This window comes from Triticum urartu, chromosome 6, assembly GCF_003073215.2.
Source record: "Triticum urartu cultivar G1812 chromosome 6, Tu2.1, whole genome shotgun sequence".
Classification (NCBI taxonomy): domain Eukaryota; kingdom Viridiplantae; phylum Streptophyta; class Magnoliopsida; order Poales; family Poaceae; genus Triticum; species Triticum urartu.
Window position 1 is genome coordinate 556,146,459 of NC_053027.1, and position 13,363 is coordinate 556,159,821.

The following is a 13,363-nucleotide window of genomic DNA, read 5'->3' on the forward strand; positions in this document are numbered from 1 at the left end:
GTTGCTCGCTCTTTTGCTATGCCTATGCTGCGATACCTACCACTTGCTTATCATACCTCCCATATTGTTAAGCCAAGCCTCTAACCCACCTTGTCCTAGCAAACCATTGTTTGGCTATGTTACCGCTTTGCTCAGCCCCTCTTATAGCGTTGTTACTTGCAGGTGAAGATTGAAGTTTGTTCCTGGTTGGAACATGGAGATGTTGTTCCTTGTTGGAACATGTTTACTTGTTGAGATATCACAATATCTCTTATCTAATTAATGCAACTATATACTTGGTAAAGGGTGGAAGGCTCGGCCTTATGCCTGGTGTTTTGTTCCACTCTTGCCGCCCTAGTTTCCGTCATATCGGTGTTATGTTTCCGGATTTTGCGTTCCTTATGCGGTTGGGTTATAATGGAAACCCCTTGACAGTTTGATTTGAACAAAACGCCTCCAGCAATGCCCAACCTTGGTTTTACCATTTGCACTAACAACCTACCACCTTCCCTTGGGTTCTGCAGACTCAAGGGTCATCTTTATTTTAACCCCCCCGGGCCAGTGCTTCTCTAAGTGTTGGTCCGAACCGAGCTGCCTGCGGGGCCACCTCGGGGAAACTCGAGGGTTGGTTTTACTCGTAGCTAGTCTCATCCGAGTGTGCCCTGAGAACGAGATATGTGCAGCTCCTATCGGGATTTGTCGGCACATTCGGACGGTGTTGCTGGACTTGTTTTAACATTGTCGAGGATGTCTTGTAATCTGGATGCCGAGCCTGATCGGATTGTCTTGGGAGAAGGAATATCCTTCGTTGACCGTGAGAGCTTGTGATGGGCTAAGTTGGGACACCCCTGCAGGGATTTGAACTTTCGAAAGTCGTGCCCGCGCTTATGGGCAGATGGGAATTTGTTAATGTCCGGTTGTAGAAAACCTGAAGTTGACCTTAAATAAAACACATCAACTGCGTGTGTTACCGTGATGGTCTATTCTCGGCGGGGTCCGGGAAGTGAACACGGTGTTGGAGTTATGTTTGACGTAGGTTGTTTTAGGATCACTTGTTGATCATACTTTCTCGAACGTTCTTTGCCTTCTTTTCTCGCTCTCATTTGCGTATGTTAGCCACCATATATGCTAGTCGCTTGCTGCAGCTCCACCTCATGCCTTTGCCTTACCTATAAGCTTAAATAGTCTTGATCGCGAGGGTGCGAGATTGCTGAGTCCCCGTGACTCACAGATACTTCCCAAACCAGTTTGCAGGTGCTGATGTTACCGAGTAGGAGACGCAACCAAGCTCAAGGAGGAGCTCGATGAAGATCTTGTCCTTTGTGTTGTTTCGTTCTAGTTGATCAGTAGTGGAGCCCAGTTGAGGTCGATCGGGGATCTGTGTAGCTTTTGAGGTAGTATTCTTTTATTTTGATTCTGTAGTCGGACCTTGATTGTATCTGGATGATGTAATGCTTTATTCATGTATTGTGTGAAGTGGCGATTGTAAGCCAACTATGTATCTCTTTCCCTTATGTATTACATGGGTTGTGTGAAGATTACCTCACTTGCGATATTGCTTTCAATGCGGTTATGCCTCTAAGTCGTGTTTCGACACGTGAGAGATATAGCCGCATCGAGAGCGTTACAGATGTAGCCATGTAACTCTAGCCGTGACATTAGATAAGGCGCTATATTTTTCTTCTGTACTTGAAATTGGGAAGGTGGCTTGATTTAAAAACTCGAATATACTCCCTCTGTTCCATAATATAGTGCTTCCTCTATTCCCGTGCTTCAACTTTGACCATAAATTCAACCAACAGAACCGACTGCGGAGGGAGCAAAAATTATACCAGTGAATTCGTATTCAAAAGAAGTTTTCAATTAAATAATTTTTTCTCCCGCCGCAGTCGGTCTCGTTAGTTAAATTTATGGTCAAAGTTAAACCTCGGAAAACATGGGCGTACTATATTTTGAAATGAAGGAAGTATTAGTTGATCCAAGGAACGCCGAGTCACCTGACTAATAACAAAGAGGATTGCGTTAAGGGTATATATAACCTAATGGAGCCGGCTATTTAAAACTTTGATGGTTCCATGCAAATTTTGCTTGCTAAGGGAAAAGGAGCGGGCACCTGTGTGTCATATAGTTTCATGGTAAGATCAGCGTCATATAGTTTCTTTGTTTGTAAATTCATAATGCATTACCTAGTTTCTAACTTTACTTATTAATCTGGAGTGGTCTCTTTTGTTTGTAAATTTGCTAGGGTTGGAGGAAGCGGGGCCTCTCGGCGCGCCTCCTGGTCCGGTGTGCCGGAAGAGCCCCCGCCGGCTCCTCGGGCCTGAACCGCTTGGTCGCGCGCTTGTTCTGAAGGCCAATCATCTGTACGCCTTTCGGGTTCCACTAGGATGGGATGGAGTAACACAGAGGCCATGACGAAACGGAACACGAGGAACAGGGGGCTTTCACCGCCTCAAGAAAACATTACTCTAATGCAAAAAAAAACATTACTCTCGCTATAAAGAAAAATATAAGAGAGTTTAGATCACTATTTTAGTGATCTAAATGCGAAGGGTGGGCCGACCGACTAAATATTATGTTCATTTTTTCAAAAATTATTGTAAATAAAATAAAGCAATAAAATACATTAAAGCCTTTGCTCAACTGCTAGGGTTTTCTGGTGCCGCCGTCATATGAGAAATTTAGGTCCCCTCGCCTCCCGTTGCCATCTTGGCGCTGAGAGGTGGGGGACCTCGAATCTTTAAGATCTATATGTTCTTCGCCAACGTCTAGTGATCATTATTGTTTTGTGAGAATAAATTTCCTCTCGTCCTTTTGATGGTGCCATGAGGTTAGAGAGTTTTCTGTCCTCGCGGGTTTGGTTATTTGGATCGGATGAGTTTGTGTTGTTGTGTCAAGCTTTTTTTTGTTGGTCTGATTCTTTGTGGAGGAAAAATTTTGCATCGACACCATGGTGAAGGTATAGTCATTCGACGGCTTGCATAGGGGATCATCCCGGCCCAAGTACGTTCATCGATCAAGGCTTCCCATCTTTTTGGATGGGCGACTTAAGGCGCTTTCAAAAACCATTATTGGTAATGTTCGTGCGGGTGAAAGAGCGACAACATCGTTGCTTCAGTCCAATTACAGCCTCTTTACCAATGTCTTTGGAGTATTTTTCGAGCAGATATTGATACCGCGAAGAAGGTGTTTTCAAGAGATTTCATTGTAATTCTTAGTCATAGGAGTTACTTTGTATTTTCCTGGATCTTATGTCCAAATCAATGTACCTGTAATTGTTATGAGTATGAATAAAGTTACAGTTGTTTCTCAAAAAGTACATTAAATTGCACTTGTATAGAAAAATAGCTCATTTCCAATTTGTGCATATAATTTGCAAATTTGTACCTATATTGAATAAAATATTCATGTTATATTTGAAAATGTTCCAATAAAATCATGAAATATTTTGTGCCAAATTTTCTTGTACTTCAAGAAAAATGTCCATATTTGCTAAAAAATGTCCACATATTTTGGAAACAATCATGTATTTTTGGAAAATCTTTTCGTATTTACCAAAAACTCAAAAAACTAATATTAATAATGAATAAGTAGATAAAAACAAAAGGCGGGGAAACATATTTTGAAAAATAAAAAGGAGAAGGTACAAAAACAAGAAACAAGAAATAGAGAAAAGATCTAAAAAAACAATAACAAGGACAAGAATAAATAAGCCAGAAATACCTATTTCTCCATGGGCAGAAATTGGTGCGCTTTGGGTCCACAGGGGAATCCAATTCCTATTCAGCGCCTTAAGCGCCCGTTATAGGCATACCTGTACTCAATTCACATCCCATAAATGCTTCTAAAAGATCTTTGATATTGTGCCCAATGCCGAAATTATTTCCGATACGTGAGGAACTGGGCTTATATTCTCTTGTTCTTGTGTTTTGTCATTTTCTATTTTTTTGGTTTTATATTTTGATTTTTTTTAAATTCTCATTTTTAATTTTGATATTCCGAAAGTCATGATTTTTTTTTCAACTTTAAGAAATTTTTAATAATTCGCTAACTGTATTAATTGTATGAAAATTTTCCAAACTCGGTATTTTTTAAAATTTTATGAAAATACTCAAATTCATGAAAATTTATCAAAATTATGAACCTTTTTTGGAATTTATGTTTTTTGAATTCATGAACCTTTTCAAATCCATGAATATGTCTTGAATCCATGATTTTTTTCAAAATCCGCTAACCTGAGCTAAGAGTTTTTTGAAAAAGTGAAGGATTTCCGGTGAATTGTTGACCGGTGAACTCTGAACGGTGAACCAATCGAACGAGCACTGCCTCGCTACCTCGTGAACCGAGCAAACAAACAAGTAGGTGGTTGTTGGGTCGGCCAACATGAGGTGGCAGCGAGCGCTACCTCGCTACGTGGTGCGCCGGACTCTGAGGTGGAGGTCTCTAGTGGGAAATCGGCTTGCCGAGAAACGGAGCAAAATTATTTGCTTACATGTGAAGTGTAAAGGTTGACATCAGGCCGCACACTAGTGAGCCTACAACCCGTGAAAGAGCTTGCTTCGAGCAATAGGCCCACATCGCCTAATCATTTGCATTGAAAATCATAAACTTGCCAAAAAACCCGAAAATCCTAAACCTACCGACACGGGTTACAGATGTGTCCTGTCCTCACTAACCTCCCATAGTTTTACTTTTTTTTCGAGGAACCGACAGGAGCCCTGCCTTTTCTTATAGATGAAGACCAGAAACACAATTTACAGGGCACACGTTTTTAAGGAACGTGGCAGAAACCCAAAAAGTACCGACAAATGGCAAGGCCCCAACGAAAACCATATCCCGTTGCTTAATGTCCTCAAAAGCCAGTAAGACAACCTCGCGATGAGTCATCCGTTGACCGATGAAAACACATCTGTTTCTCTCTTTCCAGATAGCCCAAAGGGTGTAGATGATCCTTCCGCTCCATTGCCGCCACACATGGGATGGCTCATTTACCAACATCTTGTCCCACAAGTCAGAAACAACACTGGCTTGGGCAAGAAAACTGAGACTGCAACACCCTCGTTGGTCCAGGTGATTACCTGATTCCAAATAGCGACTGTGAAGGGACAGTCCTTGCAAAGGTGGGTCGCTATTTCCGACTGCTAAAGACATAGCTGACACCTTGGATCGTGTGGCCAGCCACGAATAGCTAGCATATCCGCGGTGATAATTCTACCGTGCGGGACTAGCCACGCGAAGAATTTGCATTTTGGCTCAGCATGGGTAGACCGGACCTTTGAAGAGTCAAATCACGGGTGTGAGCCAAACTGTGCCACATAGGCCGATGTGGAAGAGTAGGCTCCATTTGTGGTCAAGTTCTAGGAGATTGTGTCGTCGCTGATCTGGCAACAGAGCTATTTGACCGATCCACCCATACCGAGTGACAAATTCCCCTAGCTGTTGCAGGGATCGAAGGTTAGCGATTGCTGTGATCCAGTTATCATTTGTCAATTCATGATGCACCATCCTATTTTTCCTTGTAGCGATTTTGTAGAGCTCCGGCCGAACATAGTTTTACTTTGTGACCCCCCCCCCCCCCCCCCCCCCCCCCCTTCTGCCCTATTTTCAATCAGATATGCCACCTCAACATTGTAGGCTTAATTCCCTAGGATTTGGTCCGTAGGTGTTGCAACTAGCAAAACTCCGTCTGCATGGGTCACTTTGTGTGACCATTTTTTCCTTCTTTTATATAGAATCTCAAATATGTATATATTTTCACCATTTTTACAAAAAGTGTAATAACGAGGGAAAAGGAAAGTTTAGTGTCTTGCAACTGGATAAAAATGTTAGGGAAAATATAAAAGAAGTATCCATATATTTAAAAATATGTCCTTTTGTTTATGATCCAGTTTTTGACAACAAGGAATATAGACGGACTGACCGGTCTAAAGATCGCCACTTTTGGCCGGTCAGTAAGGGCATGTACAATGGTACTATCTTAGGAGTGCCACATAGGATAAATGATGAGGTGGAGGAGAGATAACTCATAAGAAAAGACTTGTCTTCTCTTATTTAAGAGAAGACAAGAGATGATCTCTTAGCACAATATGTCTCACCACGTTTTTAAGAATAGCTAGTTATTGAAGATAAGATTAAGAGATGACTTATTGTAGACACTTCTTTTTGTCATCTCTAAATTAAATGCAAGATTTAAGATAAGACTATCTTATCAATCATTGTACATGCCCTAATAACGGGAATAGTTTCTTTGTACTACTGATGGGATCATCAAAACAGTTTATGTATCATCTTCACATTGCTTTTCTACAACAGATTACAAACATCCCCAATGTCCACACAAACAAGTCCTTGTTTGGTTCAGGCTCACAACTCTATTTCAGTACCGACATCGATGTGTACGCTGCAAGAACCGGGCTGCACAGGTAGGAGCAGCCTCTTATTTCCGTTGCTCAACATCATCGTCACGTCGCGCATGGTAGGCCTGTCCTCGGCGCTATCCTGGACGCATAGAAGCGCGATCTGGATGCACCTCATAACGTCCATCTCCGGGTACTCCTCGCCAAGCGAATCATCCACCAGCTCGTCGCACCTCTGCTCTCTCCACAGCTGCCATGCCTGTTGTCCAAAGCAGATTATGTTTGTGCTATAAAAAAAGTATGTCTTGCGGTCAAAGTAAGTATGTAAACGATCATTTTTCTGAAAAGAGAAACAAGGAGATGAACCTAGTTACTGAGATTATCTTGCGCGGCCTTGCAAGGAACTTATATATAGAGATTGAAGCAGGAAATAGTACATAATGATTGCTGGCTTAGTAGGGATATTGAAGCAAAGCGACGTGCTAATTCTTCGATTTTGACATATTTGATTTTACTCACATATTTCCTGAGCTCGTATGATCTTCCGGATAATTGGTAGGAACCGACGGCGCTCTTCCCACTTATGATCTCGAGAACTAGGATGCCGAAGCTGAAAACGTCTGACCTTGTTGAGTAGACATTCTGGGAGTAGTACTCCGGTGCGATGTATCCACTGTAATGAAACAATATATGGCAGTAAGCTCACTATAAACATTATTATCACAGTCAAGGGAAAATGACAGGTGACAAACACTCATTTGCTCAAATCATTTTCAATGTTGATTGAATTTTTTATACAATAAACCTAGTACTATTGCTATCGCAGATCTGCAAGGAAGATCGTGGAGATGAGAAGTTGTGCACTTAATTGACTTAAGTATGAGAATGACTTGTTCAAGTCAACATTGATATAGGTCATAAGGTATGAAGATTCATGCATTAGACAGCTCCCTTGGCTTGTGCAATACATTTTGACTGCATATAGACTACTAAATTTCCGCCCCATGACCTCTACACCATGATATTATACATGCATGTATTGCACACACACATAGGTCTAGTTAGGACAAACTTTTGACCAATAATTATGCTATAATTTGTAACTTTTGTGTTGCAAAAAAACACATTTTGCAATATGAATCTAATACACCGATTTTATGTCACATAAAGTCCATACTAATAGAATAGTTGTTGGTAAGCCTGTCGAAATGAAATCTAATATTTGAAATATGGGCAATGATGAATCATGGAACTCAACTTAGTCTCGATTCGCATGGCACTTCAAGAAAAAACACTGAAATATATCCATCATTTCAATAAGATTTTGTAGCAAACTGAATATAATTCCGGTCTCAAATGTGAAGCTTGTAAAATCAAAACCTTACAATGTTCCCATAGCCGTTGTCGTATTTGATTCTGTCACGCTGGAGAGGCATATCCTTGCAATCCCAAAGTCAGATATTTTTGGGTTCATTTCATGATCTAATAGGATGTTGCTTGGTTTCATGTCTCTGTGAACTATGCATTCATGCGCATAGTCATGCAGATAGAGAAGGCCTTCTACTATCCCTTCAATTATGCCGTGACGTACAGGCCAACTCTTCTTTGCTCCTACCCCTATTTAATTCCAATATGCAAATGTGAATATCAGGATACAAAATTATTTTTTCACTACATTAAATAAATAGAAATTATTTCAGCCTTTTCTCATTTTCTTTGGGGGGGGGGGGGCAATGTATTTTTCATTTTGTCGGGAAAGTAGACGTACCAAAAATGAACTCTTCCAAGTTACCGTTTGGCATATATTCATACACAAGTATCCTCTCTTTGCTTTTGATGCAGCATCCAAGAAGCCTGACCAGATTCTTATGTTGTAGGCTGGCTATGAGTTTGATTTCATTCATGAACTCGCGGAACCCCTGCACTGAATTTGGAGAAAGCCGTTTGACTGCTATGTCCTGATCGTGACACAACTGGCCCTGATGAAGTGTACATGAACTTTTATATGCCAGAGCAAATGGATAAATGATACTAGCTTGAGTATATAGCATCTTATGTATTATTTATGCAAATATTCTGCATTATGACAATTAATATGCTTGTTCACAATTCTATGTTGGGTGCATTTTGTAAGAAATAATGATCTTCGATGTATATATATGATTGATGCATCATTGGGACAAAACAAAGTTTTCTTGAATTTAGGTAAAAGAAGCCGCGATATGAATTTTGAATTTTGCGTATGTTTGATTTGATGATTTTTTTTAAAAAATAAAAATATTGAAATATTGTGTTACAGAAGAAAAAAAGTGTTATTTTGTCTTGGTAAGTCTAATATTTATGAATGCGAATACCTTGTAAACAATGCCAAATCCACCTTCTCCAAGTTTATTTTTATCCGAGAAGTTATTAGTAGCACTTCTTATTTTCGAAAATCTGAACAACGAAAACCTTGAGTCGCTTTCATTTACAATTTCCTTTTTCAGGGTGACTAATTCCCTCTGCAATAACGATTCTGCACAAGGAATAGGTAGGTAAATATCATATTCATGTGGAAATAAAACTGATGAACAATTCGATATGTGCACATGAAGTAACATCATCATCATCATCATCATCATCATCATCATCATCATTATTATTATTATTATTATTATTATTATTATTATTATTATTATTATTATTATTATTATGTGACATGGTATTTGGAGGGTTTCTTAGAAAATAAACTTTTTGGCTCCAGCATTGGTTCATATTTGTAAAGTGCAGACGCTTAACTAGGAACCTTGTTATTGAAAGAAAGCATTGGTGCTTAAGAAAAAGTTGGTTTATTTTTATAAACACCTCTCTAAGAATATTGCATTTAAGATGGACTAATATACTCAAAGAACAATACAAAAGAAAATACATGAATGTGCATGAAATTCTCACAAAGAAGCAAAATAGCTAGTTCTACACCATATTACAGCACTCTGGGTCATGCTATTCGGCACCCTGGATAAGGAATAATTATTCTTTACCCCTCTCTTATTACATCACTACACTATACTTTTACATCCCATAAATTTTGTCCTACGCCAGAAGTGAAACGAGAAAGTAAGAAAATGTATGTCAGTCGAAATATATATTTTATATGACATAAAATTATGAATGTAAAAATATAGTAGATAATATACATATCTCTACTCTTATAAAAAACCGAGTTGGTGATAGGTGTGCTTGCCATCTTGCAATATAGACCGTCTGATCTATATCCGACGGATAGAAAGCAAATTATGGCAATTTTGTAAAAAGATACCCGCATCTCTCACCACATTTGCAGATAAGGCCTTTCCTCGTTCATCCTTATCTCCCATAACCTCATTGTTGAGCAATTAAAAAAAGAAGCCTCTGGAACAATCTGGCATGGTGGCTGCTACCGGCGTCGTCCATCCCCATGCCTCCGCTCAGTCCAACCACCAATCACCACCACGCCCCACTCCTCACCTTATCTCTCCTCTTTCTCGAGATATATTAGTTTTTACACATGAAATTACTCCCGCATGGGTCAATCACAACAGGTGTTTTATAAAAAAAAATGCATCTTGATGTTCCGTGCAATGCACGGGCATCTTGCTAGTAAAAGTAAATTTTGTGATTTTATGACTCAGATCTCAGTTTTCTTATACCAATTTTTGTTGTATGTATGCATATATGTATATGTATATAGCGATACCTAAGCAGATCACATCTGTAGATCTCCATAACTATACCTAATAAGATCATAGCACGTACATTTTCGTATTTCAAAAAAAAAGCCATAGCCGATGGATCATCATACTTGCACTCACACAAATCTCACACAGAAAAATTAGGTGCACATGTTAATAATTAGGCGAACTATAAACTACAAGTACATTTTACACCTGTTTTGAACATGTTGGTTCTCATCACATACTCCAATGCTAATCTAAAACGACAGATAGATATGTGAGTGGAACCCAACGAAAACCTAGTCAATGGGAAAATCTCCTCTTACAATCTGCTATATATGTAGACACTTCGTACTATCAGCGTACAGAATTCCACAAGAGCAATACAAAAAGAAAATGGCTGAGAATGATTACGCACCAACATGAGTATCAATGGAGTACATAAATGAGAGTGGATTACTGGAACCAAAAGCATGAGGCATGCTGGTCATTTATTTTTTATTTATAAAAGATGGATTCAGTTATATGTTCAAGCATGGACCAATAACAATACGAGTGGAAAATGCCAACGAACGCCAAGCTCCAGTGAGCTCGTTTTCAAATTTTATTTTTCAGAGCGCGAAAAATTCCAGATTTATTTGTGAACACACGTGCACATGTATACTACGTATGTGCTAAATTCCATAGCATTATCAAACAAATTAAGTTACGCATGAAGGGCAGCAAACCAGCTATGCCACGTGGTGCAAGCTGGTTGGCCGCGGTGAAAAAGCTTTTGAGATATTTTTTTAGATGGAGGTGAGGATTTTTTTTCCCTTTTTAGATGGAGGTGAGGACCTCACATAGTTTTTTAAATGGAGGGCTACGCAAAGTAGCGCTCGCTGGTAGGCTGCGTTGGTGATTTTTTTACTTCTTTTTCTAGATGGAGGTGATGATTTTAAAAAAATATTTTTCTAGATGAAGGTGAGGACTACATGTATTTTTTTAAATGAAAACATGAGCACAACTTCCTCTCAAGCGGCACCACCGGGTGGCGCCCCAACCACTAGTATTTTTCCATGTGACGTACAGAAAAAAGACAAATACACATCTTTTAACAGGCCTTTTATTTTTGTTATTGGGCCAGGATTTTTTTTGTACAGCCTACAAATCACAACATTTTTTCGATGAAATTTAACATGTTCTTACGGAATACATATATGTTTCCATGTTTTTTTTCTGTTTTTGAAACTTTTAAATATGCTTTTTGATACTTTTGAAATACTAACCTCACTGGAGCTCGGCCTCCAAAAATCCGCACTCTATGAGGAGGTCATATAGTAATAAAGCCGACTAATTCTATATAGTCAGCACAAAATGATAAATGAACGTAGATATAGCATACAACAAGTGTTCTAGAGGGCACATAGATTGTGGGTTAATTCGGTTGCTGTCCTCACAGCGCAAGACTTGACTGAATAAATAAATCTTTCACAATTATTATTTTGTTATTTCTTGGAAACATAATTAAATATTTATATGTAGAATAAAGTCAAAGATGCACCTTTAGAAATGTTTCAATCTCTAAATACCACGAGTTAGGATTTCTTTATTAATTAAAAAATAGCCATTTTGATTTCCCATTCGGGGTTTATACTGCATAATATATACAGTATGTAAATGCCATGAATTATGAAACGAAAAGGGTAAAGAGGAGTACAAAATATGTCTACATGAGATAAAAATAAATACCTAACAACTTCCAATACACTAGGGATGATGCCCTCGCAATTATTATAAGGAGCACCATGCTAATGATGATGACTTGGCCAAAACTCTTACCTCTGACTTTCTTCACGATGTATGGCCTTAGCAGTAAGCCGAGGATGAGCAAAACTAGGAGAGGAACTCCAACTATGACAATCATAAACACCGCGCTCTTCCCATCTTGGATATACAAAATACGGCAAATCACTTTAAATTTTAAGTACCACTATTGTGTCATAGGAAATGTATAAACAGCAAAGCAGTGCTTACTTTTAGGCATGTCGATCTTGATAGTGTCACTTGTCTCCTCGAAGAATAAGTCCTTCTCATATCGCAGATTACACCGAACCCCCAAAATCCTGCCCCCGACGCGGCTTAAGGAGGCCTCTTGGTTGCTCATATTATTGCTCATAAACAGCGTCGGCAACTGCTTGATAATGCCATCAAGGCAGCTCCTGCACTGTGGCCCGGTGAGGTCCGGCCTGCACTGCACCAGGCCGTACACGGTGCTCACGCCCTGCTCACCGAACCCGTCCTCGCCGGTCGCGTACCGGGACCGGTTAGTCAGCCTGGGGCTGCCGGAGGTGGCAAGGTCGGCCATGGTGTTCATCAGCTTCACTACCTTCCCCATCAACCGCTCCGCTGCCTCGGAGCCCCTGACGGAGTTCATATTGTTCGCCGACCATTCCGGCTCGTTGCTGATGTTGGAGAAGGACCGCTCGTCGTCGGTGAACCGGAGCATGTACTGGTCGTAGTAGACGACGGCGGCCTTCCGGAAGAAGACGCGCTCGGGCACGCCCTGGAAGGCGGCTCTGAGGCCGTCGGCGCAGTTGGCGCCGGTGTAGTCACCCCGGCAGAGCACGAAGCCGTACACCTTGTCAGGCGCCTCGCCGTAGCTGCCCTTTGCGAAGCCCGACGCGCGGGCGCCCGCGGCGAGGGTCGCTCCGAGAGCTCCAAGGTTGGACCCGTAGCTGCTGTTTGCCGTGAACGTGTCGGCGGCCTCGTCGGGGAGTGTCTGCAGCGGGCTCACCGTGGCGGAGGCGGCGGCAACGCTCGCCGCCGGTGGCCACAACCACAAAGCGAGGAAGAAGAGGAGGAGGAGGTACGTGGGCATGGTGGTGACTGGTTGCTGGTGAGGTACGTACGTTCGAGCGTTCGATTGGTTAATTAGCTACTCCAGCTTGGAGCCTTTGACTGGAGGCGGGAGCTTGCGAACATCACACCGTGACCAATCAAAACAACGGGTCTTCCAACCAATACCGTGACCAACTAATACTAGAAAATTAGGCTTGATGGGATGTACTTGGCTTGTTTTCCATAGCTTGTCATCAGTTTAAGGGTGGACACTGGGCACTTAGGAAATTGCCGCGAGTATTCCAGGCACCAGAGCAGAAGTTTTGTGACTCTGACGTTCTGTTCTTATCGAAGAACCAACCTCTAGTTCTGACTTCTGACATGGATATGCATACTACATTCTGGATTGGATGTGGACTGTATACAATTCTTGAAGTCAATGTTCCACGAATGAATAGATAGCGTCGACATCGACATTTTATAATTATTCTTCCAAGGGATCCAGTCGTCGATATT

General features: G+C 40.8%; 1 protein-coding gene across 3 annotated transcripts; it reads right to left on the reverse strand.

Annotated features, from left to right (window-relative positions):
• Window positions 1–6,115: 6,115 nt before the first annotated feature.
• LOC125515325 (cysteine-rich receptor-like protein kinase 10) lies at window positions 6,116–13,031 on the reverse strand. 3 transcript variants are annotated; one of them, XM_048680777.1, is made up of 7 exons: window positions 12,044–13,026; window positions 11,849–11,953; window positions 8,690–8,850; window positions 8,104–8,314; window positions 7,721–7,952; window positions 6,855–7,008; window positions 6,118–6,594 (listed from the first exon to the last, which is right to left on the reverse strand). In XM_048680777.1, the coding sequence occupies exons 1-7, from the start codon at window positions 12,885–12,887 to the stop codon at window positions 6,343–6,345; spliced, it is 1,959 nt and encodes a 652-aa protein (XP_048536734.1). In that variant the 5' UTR covers window positions 12,888–13,026; the 3' UTR covers window positions 6,118–6,342. The 3 variants fall into 3 exon arrangements, with proteins under 3 accessions (XP_048536736.1, XP_048536734.1, XP_048536737.1); XM_048680780.1 differs by having other exon boundaries at window positions 6,372–6,594; window positions 6,961–7,008; window positions 12,044–13,031; XM_048680779.1 differs by lacking the exon at window positions 8,690–8,850 and having other exon boundaries at window positions 6,116–6,594; window positions 8,104–8,259; window positions 12,044–13,029.
• Window positions 13,032–13,363: the final 332 nt, after the last annotated feature.

Excerpts from the sequence above, each read along its gene's own strand:
- LOC125515325 (XM_048680777.1), bottom strand. The coding sequence starts at position 12,887 with ATGCCCACGTACCTCCTCCTCCTCTTCTTCCTCGCTTTGTGGTTGTGG. Across the intron at positions 7,009-7,720 it reads ACAACGGCTATGGGAACATT|TGGATACATCGCACCGGAGT; the intron begins GTAAGGTTTTGA and ends GTTTCATTACAG. Across the intron at positions 6,595-6,854 it reads CATACGAGCTCAGGAAATAT|GCATGGCAGCTGTGGAGAGA; the intron begins GTGAGTAAAATC and ends TTTGGACAACAG.